Source organism: Salvelinus alpinus, chromosome 9, assembly GCF_045679555.1.
Source record: "Salvelinus alpinus chromosome 9, SLU_Salpinus.1, whole genome shotgun sequence".
NCBI lineage: Eukaryota > Metazoa > Chordata > Actinopteri > Salmoniformes > Salmonidae > Salvelinus > Salvelinus alpinus.
The window spans coordinates 31,773,909-31,788,781 of NC_092094.1; the positions used below are offsets into that span (position 1 = coordinate 31,773,909).

The following is a 14,873-nucleotide window of genomic DNA, read 5'->3' on the forward strand; positions in this document are numbered from 1 at the left end:
GCAGAATGCTTATTATCACCTGAGTGTTGATGCGTATGGCTCCAATAGAGGGAATCTCATAGAAGTATCCTGGGAGAAACAGACAATGGACTAAGATCAGGACATTAGCTATCTACATAAGCAGACCCAACATGGAAACTCAAGCGATACACAGAACTACCAGTGCTTAATGTTTAGCACAAACAAACAACAACAACATGGTATCTACCTTTATTAGCGCAGGCCATCCACTGGACTGGACCTTTATCATAGTTGTGTTGACCCACTGAGAAGGTGAAGATACGCACCTAGAACACAGAGCCGTGTGTATCTGTTAAAGACACATCCACATTGAACTGGAAGATGTGTGATAGAAGTTAAAAACTATATTTAGGTACTGTGTTTGAGAGGTTATTATGGGCCATAGAATATCAACTCTAAGTATTGGGAAGGACTACTGTTACAGTGTACACAGGGATTGATTTGTGAAGGGCTGAGGATGGTGTTACCATGTTCTCTCTACCTCCCATCCTCACAGTCTCCTTTCATGTGCTGAGCAGAAAGAGCAGCTTTGGCAGAGTTATCATCACACACTTCATATCTGCTAGAGAGGATGACTGACAGTAACGGAGACTGATCTGTCTGTCTGTCTGTCTGTCTGTCTGTCTGTCTGTCTGTGTGTGTGTGTGTGTGTGTGTGTGTGTGTGTGTGTGTGTGTGTGTGTGGGTTAGTGTAGTGATTATCTGGCCTCCACCTGTATAAACCATAGGATCAGCACACATAATACTTCCTCAACATCCAACCAAGCCATCACTCTGTTTCCCTTCATCATTCAGACCTGCTTTCCATATTTACTACTATGGGTCGCCGACTAGGTGGATTATACATTGTAGTGTGTGTTGAAACTGTACCTTCTTGTCAGCGTTGTATTTCTGCAGTATGACCGACGCTCTCTCCTCTCCTCCATCAGTGAACAGCATGATGATCTTGTTACAGTTGGCTCTAGTGATGTTAGTCTGCACAGAGAAACCACGCCATATAGAGAACATGGGTTGCCAATCCTAACACCCCTGATTGTGCTTAGGAAGGTACTACTGAGTAGCTGATGACTAAAATCAGGGTAGTAAAAGATTGGAGTAAAATCCTACACACCCAGGAGCTTGTTGCTCACTGGGCTAGAAAGTAGAGATATACCCGCTATAACCAGCAGAGGGCAGTGTCTCATCATAATCTACCATAAGAGAAAGAGCAGAGCTCACAGGTGACACTTTGTACATTTTACATGAAGTATGTTCCTGAAACTTCAATGTAAATCTGCTGGAGCAAGGGTTGTCATTATACATACGTGTAACAACTGTGTTATACTTCTAAACAGAGCATAGGGGCTCTTACTGCATAGAGCTGTTCGAAGGCAAACTCAAATCCCTTGGTGTAGTTGGTGATGCCTTTAGCAGAGATGTTCTGAACAGCATCCTTCAGGATCTTCTTATTCCTCACGTTGGCCTGGACCAGGTGGTCAAAACACGCTGTGTTATTCACCCTGGTGTTGAACTGGTAGAGGGAGACATATAGAGGTTAGACATTTACGCACGCACGCACACACGCGCGCACACACACACACACACACACACACACACCTGGCCATGACTACTATCATGCAGTGGTAAACAGACACATTCATCAAGTGTTGCGAATTACTCTGCATCCTCTCAACTTCATGATCTGGTACCATGGAAACAAGACTCCCTCTACTAGCACACTCTCATTAGAGTGGAAATAACACACACACACACACACACATCACACACACACACACACACACACACACACACACACACACACACACACACACACACACACACACACACACACACACACACACACACACACACACACACACACACACACACACACACACACACACACACACACACCTTGGCAGCCAAATCAACAGATGCTCCAGATTGAGTGCTCTGAGACCTGAGTAGAGGTATTGTACCTGTTAGAATGGGGGAGGCTACAGATATAAGACATACTTACTGACACACACCAAAACACTCTCACTGTTTTGATTCCAGTAATAATATTATGCAGAGAGAATAGCCATGGTACTTGGCTGTGGCTGTATTGTCTTTCTAAACAATGGTGCAACCTATCGATCTGAACCAATCAATGTGCCTGTTAATCAGCGAATGGGGACAGCAGATACATGCATCCATGGAGACTAGCAGAATCTGACTGGGTATGTGCATGCATGTGTGTTTGTGTGTGTGTGTGTGCGCGCATGTATCTGCATTCGTGTGACAACTTTGATGTTTCTAACTGAGTGACAGAGACACCACTTAGACTGGAAGGCAATTTCAAGGCTTCGCTTGCCTGACATGAAGACTGAGCTTAGGAGACAGCATGGACACACACACACACACACACACACACACACACACACACACACACACACACACACACACAATGTGCTCTTTAATCACCTAATCTATTAAAAGGAGAGGAGAGGAGGGTGAGAAGAAGGGTGGGAGGAAGAGAAAGAGGAAGTAAGAGGAAGAAAGGAGGAAGGGAGAGGATGAGAGAGAGGAGGTGTGTAAATGAGAAAGTATTTCTCCTCCATATATGTCTAATTAATTCATGCTAGGAGATACTTCATAGCCTTATCCAGTGCATGAGACAATTTAGTGGGCATGCTAAGTATTCATGTAAATGTGAACATTTCCATGGGTAGTTTATCCGAGACTTTAGCTGCGCTCAATTGAGATTGTGTGGCAGAATGGAACCAATGGAATAGTCCCAAAAGTGCAAACACGCCCATCTGGCACTCCAAGAGAGCGTCTGCTAAATGACAAAAATGTACATATACAGTACCAGTCAAAAGTTTGGACACCTACTCATTTAAGGGTTTTTCTTTATTTTTACTATTTTCTACATTGTAAAATAATAGTGAAGACATCAAAACTATGAAATAACACATATGGAATCATGTAGTAACCAAAAAAGTGTTAAACAAATCTAACAAATTATATTTTATATTTGAGATTCTTCAAAGTAGCCACCATTTGCCTTGACAGCTTTGCACACTCTTGGCAATCTCTCAACCAGACTCTCCCCCCACATCTCCACCCCCTTTCCTATATTTACACAGACCAAAAATATAAACACAACATGAAACAATATTTTTTAAATAAGTTCATATAAGGAAATCAGTCAATGTAATTACTTCATTAGACCCTGATCTATGGATTTCACATGATATGCATATGTTGGTCACAGATACTTTTAAAAAAGTACGGGCGTGGGTCAGAAAATCTGTCAGTATCTTGCAACATGGGGCCAGGCATTATCATGCTGAAACATGAGGTGATGTGCATTCAAATTGCCATCGTTAAAATGCAATTGTGTTCGTTGTCCATAGCTTATGCCTGCCCATACTATAACCCCACCGCCACCATGGGGCACTCCGTTCACAATGTTGACATCAGCAAACCGCTCGCCTACACGACGCCATACACGCTGTCTGACATTTGTCTGGTACAGTTGAAACAGGGATTCATACGTGAAGAGCATACTTCTCCACAGTGCCAGTGGCCATCGAAGGTGAGCATTTGCCCATTAAAGTCGGTGATGACGCCGAACTGCAGTCAGGTCAAAACTCTGGTGAGGACGACGAGCACGCAGATGAGCTTCCTTAGAAGGGTTCTGACAGTTTGTGCAGAAGTTCTTTGGTTGTGCAAACCCATAGTTTCATCAGCTGTCCGGGTGGCTGGTCTTTGACGATCCCGCAGGTGAAGAAGCCGGATGTGGAGGTCCTGGGCTGGCATGGGTACACGTGGTCTGCGGTTGTGAGGCCGGTTGGACGTACTGCCAAATTCTCTAAAACGACATTGGAGCCGGCTTATGGTTGAGAAGTGAACATTCAATCCTCTGGCAACATCTCTGCTGGACATCCATGCAGTCAGCATGCCTATTGCACGTCCTTCAAAACTTGAGACATCTGTGGCATTGTGTTGTGACAAAAAAGTTAAGGTGGCCTTTTATTGTCCCTAGCACAAGGTGCACCTGTGTAATGATCATGCTGTTTAATCAGCTTCTTGATATGCCACACGTGTCACATGGATGGATTATCTTGGCAAAGGAGAAATGCTCACTAACAGGGATGTAATACATTTTTGCACAACATTTGAGAGAAATAGGCTTTTTGTGCATATGGAACATTTCTGGGATCTTTTATTTCAGCTCATGAAACATGGGACCAACACTTTACATGTTGCGTTTATATTTTTGTTCAGTATACAGAATATATACACTGTATAATATTGTATGTCCATTATGAATGTGTTTCAGTGTTTTTGTATGTAATTCCCTTGTTCCCCTTGTGATCTTATTAGCTGAGTCCCAGTGAGTGTGAATGTGTAATGTGTAATGTGTAATGTGTATGTGTATGTGTGTGTGTGTGTGTGTGTGTGTGTGTGTGTGTGTGTGTGTGTGTGTGTGTGTGTGTGTGTGTGTGTGTGTGTGTGTGTGCGTGTGTGTGAGAGAGAGATGGGTTGTGGTTGGATTACAGATTACACTGAGCAGAGAGCTAATCTCTAGTCCCTAATCCCAGTACAGCCTCCCTGTTCACTTAGGCCACAGGACTGCCTATCTGCAACTGGCTAGCTAACAACACTGAACTGGCAAGAGAAAAGAGCTGAACACACACACTAAGACAAAGATATCTGTATTAGTCTGACAACCCAATAACGTTAGGGGTGTGTGTGTGTCCAAATGTCAGTTTAGTCCCTAGGCTGCTGTTAATGAACAAGGATTCATTGGTAATATTAGAGATGAATGAATTAGTGTCAGGTTATAATACCCACAGGACAAAGGACAGGAGGATGGTGTGTATGTGTATGTGTATGTGTGTGTGTGTGTGTGTGTGTGTGTGTGTGTGTGTGTGTGTGTGTGTGTGTGTGTGTGTGTGTGTGTGTGTGTGTGTGTGTGTGTGCGAGCACGCGCTCATGATGTGGTACTAGGAGGACACCATCTGTACCAGTTGATTTAAGGTAATCCAATAACAGATAATGAAAACACATCATTGAACGGCGGGACTGTGAGGGGACCCACACAGACACACTGTAACACACACATTATTTTTGTTGTTGTATTGTTTGTATATCTTTGTATAACAAATGTGTGTGACTGTTCTTGTCTATCAGTGCTTTGTTACTTGTCATGTTGTGTGTTTTTTGTGGACTCCAGGAAGAATATCTGATGCTTCTGAAAAAGCTAATGGGGATCCAAATCAACAATACTCCAGCCTTACATCACCACAGTGTTGGAGACCACAACTGGTTTCTCAGTGTGTATGTAAACACAACTGTAGAATGGCTTACTGTAGACATGGCGCAGTAACGTATTAGTGGTGTTGTCAACCATTGGGTTCAACCAGGGTTCTATTGTTCTCTAGTTGATTCTAGTTGATTGTAATCGGAGTTCATCTTTGAGAGATAAAGAGAGAGAGGAAAGAGAGTGATGGATAAGGATTTCACACGGTTCTCTGAGTAGCACTCTTGGGCTGGTGTACTGAGTGGTCCTGGGAGTACTGGGTAGTTGTGATCCCACTCCCCAAATTGAGCAGAGGGCATTTCATTACTGGCCTGTTTTAAAGAGAGAGGCCGACAATGGAGAAATCCATATTTCATTACTTCTCAACCACCCCCATCTCTCTCTCTCTCTCTGAATGAATGAATGTATATATACTTACATAGACCACGTTGACATAGTCATCATCAGACAGAGTCTCCAGCATCTCACCGACAGAGGTCCTGATCAGCTTCAGAGTCAGACCAGACACACTGCCACTCCTATTGAGACATGGACAGTTTCATTCAAACCACAGAATAAGACTTACGGTCAGCCAAACAACAGGGTGGTACAGTACTCTGGTATACTGTACTATGTTTAGATAGTAGGGTATAGTGTTACTGTGAGTTAGTGTAATAGTGAAGTGTGTGTTGTGACTCACGCGTCCACTAGGATCAGCATGTCCTTGGGTGAGGCAGCTCCCTGAATGTACCTTCACACAGCACATACACACAGAGGTTATAAACATACTCACAGTACACACATAGGTTATAAACACAGTGCATACAATGGTTATGAACTCTTATACACATGTATTGTGAATAGAGAATCTGGTTTCTGGTGTGCATGAATGCGTGTGAGAGAGAGAAAAGAGGTTCCTCACCAGGGTCTCCTGCGTACGTCGTACAGGTCGATCTTACTGGGGGTCTTCCGAGCATCCATCCATGGAGAGGCTGGAGAGGACACAGAGTCTGGGTTAACAACAATACTGTACTGTGAAACTGGTTAGAATCCCTGCAATACACAGTTTACTATCCAAACTGATATACCCTTAATAAATACCCTATTTAAAACTGAAACCATGGAACAAATAGTTGCTGAATATTATCCTCATCTTCAGTTAACCATCCAAACATTAAAGTATGTTTTACTTTTGATAGGAGTAAATTACAATAGTATGAAATATATGCATTTGTGACAATGTGACTCTTCAATTAAGTCTAAGAAGTCTAAGAAAGTCTAAGAAAGGTTGTTGTTTCATCACGCCTATATGATACACCCACCTGCCTATATGATACACCCACCTGCCTATATGATACACCCACCTGCCTATATGATACACCCACCTGCCTATATGATACACCCACCTGCCTATATGATACACCCACCTGCCTATATGATACACCCACCTGCCTATATGATACACCCACCTGCCTATATGATACACCCACCTGCCTATATGATACACCCACCTGCCTATATGATACACCCACCTGCCTATATGATACACCCACCTGCCTATATGATACACCCACCTGCCTATATGATACACCCACTTCACCAGTATGAAGTAGAGTTCAGAAACAACCACTATCACAGACTTCCTTTTGAATGCATACGGTCTAGCTCCTATCTAGGTTAATGCTTTAAGTATATTAAATATAGAAACCATGGAAGAATCGTTATATGGTTACAGTATAAACAAACTACTAGAAACTAGGATACAGTCATTTTTTTAATTGAATATTTAAAACATACAATATACTTGCAGTGAAGCCGCTCAACAACTACATGACATTAGTTATTTAACAGACTCCCATCCAGAGCAACACACAGAAGCAACCAGGGTCAACGCTCTGCTCAAGGGCACGTCGACAGATCTCCCACAAGGTCAAAAACGGGGACCCGAACCAGCGATACATCAGCCACCAGCCCAACCTCCCAACCGCCAGGCCACCAGCCCTCCAATACTTTTTGAGGCTATTAAAACTTCTTCAGGATCGGTGGGTCCACTGCGGGACGTTGAGCTAGCTTAGGCTAATGCGATTATCATGAGGTTGTATGTAACAAGAAAATTTCCCAGGACATAGACATATCTGATATTGTCAGAAAGCTTAAATTCTTGTTACTCTAACTGCACTGTCCAATTTACAGTAGCTATTACAGTGAAAGAATACCATAGTATTGTTTGAGGAGAGTGCACAGTTTTGAAGATGAAAATGTATTAATAAACAAATTGGGCAGTCTTCATACAAAATTTTGAACAGAAATGCAATGGTTCACTGGATCAGTCTAAAACTTTGCGCACACACTGCTGCCATCTAGTGGCCAAAATCTATATTGTACCTGGGCTGGAATAATACATGATGTCCTTTCTCTTGCATTTCAAAGGTGATGGTACCAAAAAAATATTTAAGCTCCATTGTTAGCTTGTTTTAACTACTCCTATAGAAATGGTAGTCTGTCAGGTACGAAGTGGAAAGGTCTGACTTCACTATTATTAAAACAAGATGGCAATAATAAAGGTCCAGTCTATCTTAAAACTTGTTTGGGATAGGGGGCAGCATTTTCACTTTTGGATGAATAGCATGCCCAGAGTGAACTGCCTCCTACTCAGTCCCAGATGCTAATATACGCATATTATTACTGGTATTGGATAGAAAACACTCTGAAGTTTCTAAAACTGTTTGAATGATGTCTGTGAGTATAACAGAACTCATATGGCAGGCAAAAACCTGAGAAAAAATCCAAACAGGAAGTGGGAAATCTGAGGTTTGGAGTTTTTGAACACACCCCTATCGGATACACAGTGGGATATGGGTTCCACTAGATGGCAGCCGTCTTTAGAACGTGGTTTCAGGCTTCTCATGTGAAGGGGTGCCGGATGGGAGATTTATGAGTAAGGGGTCTGCCTACAGCCTTGTTCTCAGTCACGCGCTTTCACTTGAGAGGTTGCTCTCGTTCCAGTGCATTTCTACAGACAATGGAATTCTCCGGTTGGAACATTATTGAACTTTTCTGATAAAAACATCCTAAAGATTGATTCTATACTTAGTTTGACAAGTTTCTTCGACCTGTAATATAACTTTTTGAACGTTTCGTCCGAATGGACCAGATCGCGCTTTTGGATTGTTTACCAAACGCCCTAACAAAAGAAGCTTTTGGACATAAATGGACATAAATGATGAACATTATCGAACAAAACAAGCATTTATTGTGGAACTGCGATTCCTGGGAGTGCATTCTGATGAAGATCATCAAAGGTAAGTGAATATTTCTAATGCTATTTATGAATAATGTTGACTACCCAACATGGCGGATATTTCTCTGGCTGGTTTGGGCTCTGAGCGCCGTTCTCAGATGATGCTTTTTCCGTAACGTTTTTTTGAAAACTGACACAGTGGTTGCATTAAGGAGAAGTGTATCTAAAGTTTCATGTATAATAGCTGTATTTTCATCAACATTTATTATGAGTATTTCTGTGAATTCATGTGGCTCTCTGCAATATCACTGCATGTTTTGGAACTACTGAATCTAACACGCCAATGTAAAATAAGATGTTTGGATATAAATATGAACTTTAGCGAACAAAACATACATGTATTGTGTAACATGAAGTCCTATGAGTGTCATCTGATGAAGATCATCAAAGGTTAGTGATTCATTTTATCTTTATTTGAGCTTTTTGTGACTCCTCTCTTTGGCGGGAAAAATGGCTGGGTTTATCTGTGACTTGGTGGTGACCTAACATAATCGTTTGTGGAGCTTTCGCTGTAAAGCATTTTTGAAATCAGACACTGTGGCTGGATTAACGAGAATTTTATCTTTAAAATGGTGCCTAATACTTTTATGTTTGAGAAATTTGATTTATGAGATTTCTGTTGATTTGTATTTGGCGCCCTGCAATTTTACTAGCTGTTGGCGAGCGGAACCCCAGTCCTAGACAGGTTAAAAACTGGAGGCCTCTTACACTTCAATCGTGTGATGCAAAAATACTAGCGAAATGCATAGCACTCAGAAATAAAAAGGATTTCCTAGCTATTGTTCATCCTGATCAGACAGGGTTTTTTACATGGACGATACATTGGAGATAATATGACAACTACTAGAAATAATAGAACATCCTAAAACATCTAAGAAGCCAGGCCTGGTATTTATAGCGGATTTTGAAAAGGCCTTTGATAAAGTAAGACTGGATTTTATTTGTAAATGCCTGGAGTTTTTCAATTTCGGTCATTCTCTTATGAAATGGGTAAAGGTAATGTATAGCAACCCCAGGTGTATAATAGTAAATAGCGGCTATTTCTCAGAGAGTTTTGAATTGTCAAGAGGAGTTAAACAAGGTGTCCGCTGTCACCATAATTATTTATTTTGGCCATCGAATTGCTAGCTATTAAAATCAGATCAAATAACAACATTAGAGGATTAGAAATCCATGGAAAACATTTTTTACGCGGAGTGGAACAGGGGAACAATAGAGCAGATTCAGACAAGGAGACTGGGATGAAGTAACCAAGTATTTATTGAAACACAGGGTAGAGATGGAGTGCAGGTCAGGGGAAGCATGGGCGGGTTGCTGGAAACCAGGTGAGGAGGCTGAGGCTGGAGCGAGAGGGGTTGAGACAGGGTAAGTAGGTTCGGAGGGGAATCCAAGGGGAGTAGTAGAGTGGGGAATCCAGGACAGTGTAGCAGGATGATGAGACGTGGGACTGGAGACAGGGACCAGAGTCAGAGCGGGCAGAATGAGCAGAGATTACGATCTGGCAGCGTGGAAGTGGCAGGGCTGAGTATTAGTATTATGGAACAGGTTGCAATCTACTCTGACTCGAGCACACCTGTCTCCGCACGCACACACACACACACACACACACACACACACACACACACACACACACACACACACACACACACACACACACACACACACACACACACACACACACACACACACACACACACACACACACACACACACACACACACACACACACACACACACACACACACACACACACACACACACACACACACACACACACAGAGAGAGGGAAAGAGCACTGGGGGAGGCGGCAGGTCAAGGAGACACCGGAAGACCGGAAGAGCAGTAGAGGGCGTTGCAGGAGTAGATGTGACAGGCTTAAAACAAAGGTGTCCATGTATGCCGATGACAAGTTTTATATTAGGTCCACAAGCTAGATCCCTGCAATGTCTCATTGAAGATCTAGATAACTTTTATGGACCTAATTATGATGAATTATTATGTACAATATTACGTATTGGATCTTTAAAAAATACAACTTTTACATTACCCTGCAGTTTACCTATATAATGGGCTGAAGGTGAAGTAGACATACTTGGTATTCATATCACAAAACATATACATGAGTTCTCCACAATGAAACTTGTAAAAATAGACAAGATCCTGCAACCATGGAGAGGTAAACATCTGTCTACTTATGGGAACATTTTCCTAATTAACTCCATAGTCATATCTCAGTTCATTCACTTACTTATGGAGCTGCCTACTCCTGATGATTCGTTTTTCAAATCATATGAGCAAAAAATATTTAGCTTTATCTGGGACGCTAAACCAGAGAAGATAAAGCGTGCCTATCTATATAATGAATATGAATTGGGTGGGTTGAATTATTAAATATAAAAACACTAAAACGCTCGATAAAAGCTTCACTTATTGAAAAGTTTTACTTGAACCCTAAATTATTCTCAAGTAGCTTACTAAGAAAAGCTCATCCATTGTTTAAAAATTGCCTTTTTGCCTTTGTGCAGATTGCCATGTTTCATTTTTGATTAATTGAAAATGAATGATTAATTAAACAAGTATTGCAGAGCTGGCTACAATTTCAATTTCACCCCCCTGAAAAGATAGAACAAATAATACAACCAATATTATGGCTGAACTCAAATATGTTGGTTAATAAAATACCTGCATTTATGGGAAAGATGTTTGAAAAGGGTATTTTGTTTTTAAATTATATTGTACATTTGAATGGTAGAGTTAAGTCTTTCATGGAGTTATCAGAATTGTACGGGAAGGTGTGCTCAATCCAAAATTATAAGCAATTGATTATAGTGACACCTAAAAAATGGAGGAGGCAGGTGGCAGCGGGAGGAGGTACTGTAGGGAACTGGTCTGTCTGCCCAATATAAAGGATCAAAACTGCCAGAGGAATAAAAATAGCATAAATAGGAAAGTATACCAATTTCATTTGAGGACCAGGATGTTGACAGCTGTGCCATACAGATTGCAAAATAGTTGGGAATTATTTTCCACCATAATTTGCAAATAAATTCATAAAAAATCCTACAATGTGATTTTCTGGATTTTATTTTCTCATTTTGTCTGTCATAGTTGAAGTGTACCTATACATCGGGTGATGTGGAGGTAAACCCAGGCCCTGCATGCCCCCAGGCACCCTCATTTGTTGACTTCTGTGATCGAAAAAGCCTTGGCCTCATGCATGTCAACATCAGAAGCCTCCTCCCTAAGTTTGTCTTACTCACCGCTTTAGCACACTCTGCCAACCCTGATGTCCTTGCCGTGTCTGAATCCTGGCTTAGGAAGGCCACCAAAAATTCTGAGATTTCCATACCCAACTATAACACTTTCCGTCAAGATAGAACTGCCAAAGGGGGAGGAGTTGCAATCTACTGCAGAGATAGCCTGCAAAGTTCTGTCATACTTTCCAGGTCTATGCCCAAACAGTTCGAACTTCTAATTTTAAAAATTAATCTCTCCAGAAATAAGTCTCTCACTGTTGCCGCCTGCTACCGACCCCCCTCAGCTCCCAGCTGTGCCCTGGACACCATCTGTGAATTGATCGCTCCCCATCTAGCTTCAGAGTTTGTTCTGTTAGGTGACCTAAACTGGGATATGCTTAACACCCCGGCAGTCCTACAATCTAAGCTAGATGCCCTCAATCTCACACAAATCATCAAGGAACCCACCAGGTACAACCCTAAATCCGTAAACATGGGCACCCTAATAGACATTATCCTGAACAACTTGCCCTCCAAATACACCTCTGCTGTCTTTAATCAAGATCTCAGCGATCACTGCCTCATTGCCTGTATCCGCTACGGGTCCGCGGTCAAACGACCACCCCTCATCACTGTCAAACGCTCCCTAAAACACTTCTGCGAGCAGGCCTTTCTAATCGACCTGGTCCGGGTACCCTGGAAGGATATTGACCTCATCCCGTCAGTTGAGGATGCCTGGTCATTCTTTAAAAGTTACTTCCTCACCATATTAGACAAGCATGCTCCGTTCAAAAAATGCAGAACTAAGAACAGATATAGCCCTTGGTTCACTCCAGACCTGACTGCCCTCGACCAGCACAAAAACATCCTGTGGCGAACTGCAATAGCATCGAAGAGCCCCCGCGATATGCAACTGTTCAGGGAAGTCAGGAACCAATACACGCAGTCAGTCAGGAAAGCAAAGGCCAGCTTTTTCAAGCAGAAATTTGCATCCTGTAGCTCTAACTCCAAAAAGTTCTGGGATACTGTAAAGTCCATGGAGAACAAGAGCACCTCCTCCCAGCTGCCCACTGCACTGAGGCTAGGTAACATGGTCACCACCGATAAATCCGTGATAATCGAAAACTTCAACAAGCATTTCTCAATGGCTGGCCATGCCTTCCTCCTGGCGACTCCAACCTTGGCCAACACCCCCACCCCCCGCTGCTACTCGCCCAAGCCTCCCAAGCTTCTCCTTTACCCAAATCCAGATAGAAGATGTTCTGAAAGAGCTGGAAAACCTGGACCCATACAAATCAACTGGGCTTGACAATCTGGACCCCCTATTTCTGAAACTGTCCGCCGCCATTGTCGCACCCCCTATTACCAGCCTGTTCAACCTCTCCTTCGTATCATCTGAGATCCCCAAGGATAGGATAGCTGCCGCGGTCATCCCCCTCTTCAAAGGGGGAGACACCCTGGACCCAAACTGTTACAGACCTATATCCATCCTGCCCTGCCTATCTAAGGTCTTCGAAAGCCAAGTCAACAAACAGATCACTGACCATCTCGAATCCCACCGTACCTTCTCCGCTGTGCAATCCGGTTTCCGAGACGGTCACGGGTGCACCTCAGCCACGCTCAAGGTACTAAACGATATCATAACCGGCATCGATAAAAGACAGTACTGTGCAGCCGTCTTCATCGACCTGGCCAAGGCTTTCGACTCTGTCAATCACCATATTCTTATCGGCAGACTCAGTAGCCTCGGTTTTTCTAATGACTGCCTTGCCTGGTTCACCAACTACTTTGCAGACAGAGTTCAGTGTGTCAAATCGGAGGGCATGTTGTCCGGTCCTCTGGCAGTCTCTATGGGGGTACCACAGGGTTCAATTCTCGGGCCGACTCTTTTCTCTGTATATATCAATGATGTTGCTCTTGCTGCGGGCGATTCCCTGATCCACCTCTACGCAGACGACACCATTCTGTATACTTCTGGCCCTTCCTTGGACACTGTGCTATCTAACCTCCAAACGAGCTTCAATGCCATACAACACTCCTTCCGTGGCCTCCAACTGCTCTTAAACGCTAGTAAAACCAAATGCATGCTTTTCAACCGTTCGCTGCCTGCACCCGCACGCCCGACTAGCATCACCACCCTGGACGGTTCCGACCTAGAATATGTGGACATCTATAAGTACCTAGGTGTCTGGCTAGACTGCAAACTCTCCTTCCTGACTCATATCAAACATCTCCAATCCAAAATCAAGTCGGCTTTCTATTTCGCAACAAAGCTTCCTTCACTCACGCCGCCAAACTTACCCTAGTAAAACTGACTATCCTACCGATCCTCGACTTCGGCGATGTCATCTACAAAATAGCTTCCAATACTCTACTCAGCAAACTGGATGCAGTTTATCACAGTGCCATCCGTTTTGTTACTAAAGCACCTTATACGACCCACCACTGCGACCTGTATGCCCTAGTCGGCTGGCCCTCGCTACATGTTCGTCGTCAGACCCACTGGCTCCAGGTCATCTACAAGGCTATGCTAGGTAAAGTGCCGCCTTATCTCAGTTCACTGGTCACGATGGCTACACCCACCCGTAGCACGCGCTCCAGCAGGTGTATCTCACTGATCATCCCTAAAGCCAAAACCTCATTTGGACGCCTTTCCTTCCAGTTCTCTGCTGCCTGCGACTGGAACGAATTGCAAAAATCTCTGAAGTTGGAGACTTTTATCTCCCTCAACAACTTTAAACATCTGCTATCCGAGCAGCTAACCGATCGCTGCAGCTGTACATAGTCCATCGGTATATAGCCCACCCAATTTACCTACCTCACCCCCCCATACTGCTTTTATTTATTTACTTTTCTGCTCTTTTGCACACCAGTATCTCTACTTGCACATGATCATATGATGATTTATCACTCCAGTGTTAATCTGCTAAATTGTAATTATTCGATTTATTGCCTACCTCCTCATGCCTTTTGCACACGTTGTATATAGATTCTCTTTTTTTCTACCATGTTATTGACTTGTTTATTGTTTACTCCATGTGTAA

The 14,873-nt window shown here is 43.0% G+C and overlaps 1 protein-coding gene across 2 annotated transcripts in view; it reads right to left on the reverse strand.

Moving 5' to 3' along the window:
- LOC139584651 (voltage-dependent calcium channel subunit alpha-2/delta-1-like) overlaps nucleotides 1–14,873 on the reverse strand; it is a 118,073-nt gene that overhangs the window by 33,513 nt on the left and 69,687 nt on the right. For both annotated transcript variants that reach the window (XM_071416739.1, XM_071416740.1), the window contains exons 8-14: nucleotides 6,215–6,284; nucleotides 5,993–6,043; nucleotides 5,732–5,831; nucleotides 1,372–1,530; nucleotides 891–995; nucleotides 209–287; nucleotides 20–69 (exon numbers count right to left, since the gene is read on the reverse strand). In XM_071416739.1, coding sequence (XP_071272840.1) covers nucleotides 20–69; nucleotides 209–287; nucleotides 891–995; nucleotides 1,372–1,530; nucleotides 5,732–5,831; nucleotides 5,993–6,043; nucleotides 6,215–6,284 — 614 coding nt within the window. The remainder of the gene's footprint in view (nucleotides 1–19; nucleotides 70–208; nucleotides 288–890; nucleotides 996–1,371; nucleotides 1,531–5,731; nucleotides 5,832–5,992; nucleotides 6,044–6,214; nucleotides 6,285–14,873) is intronic.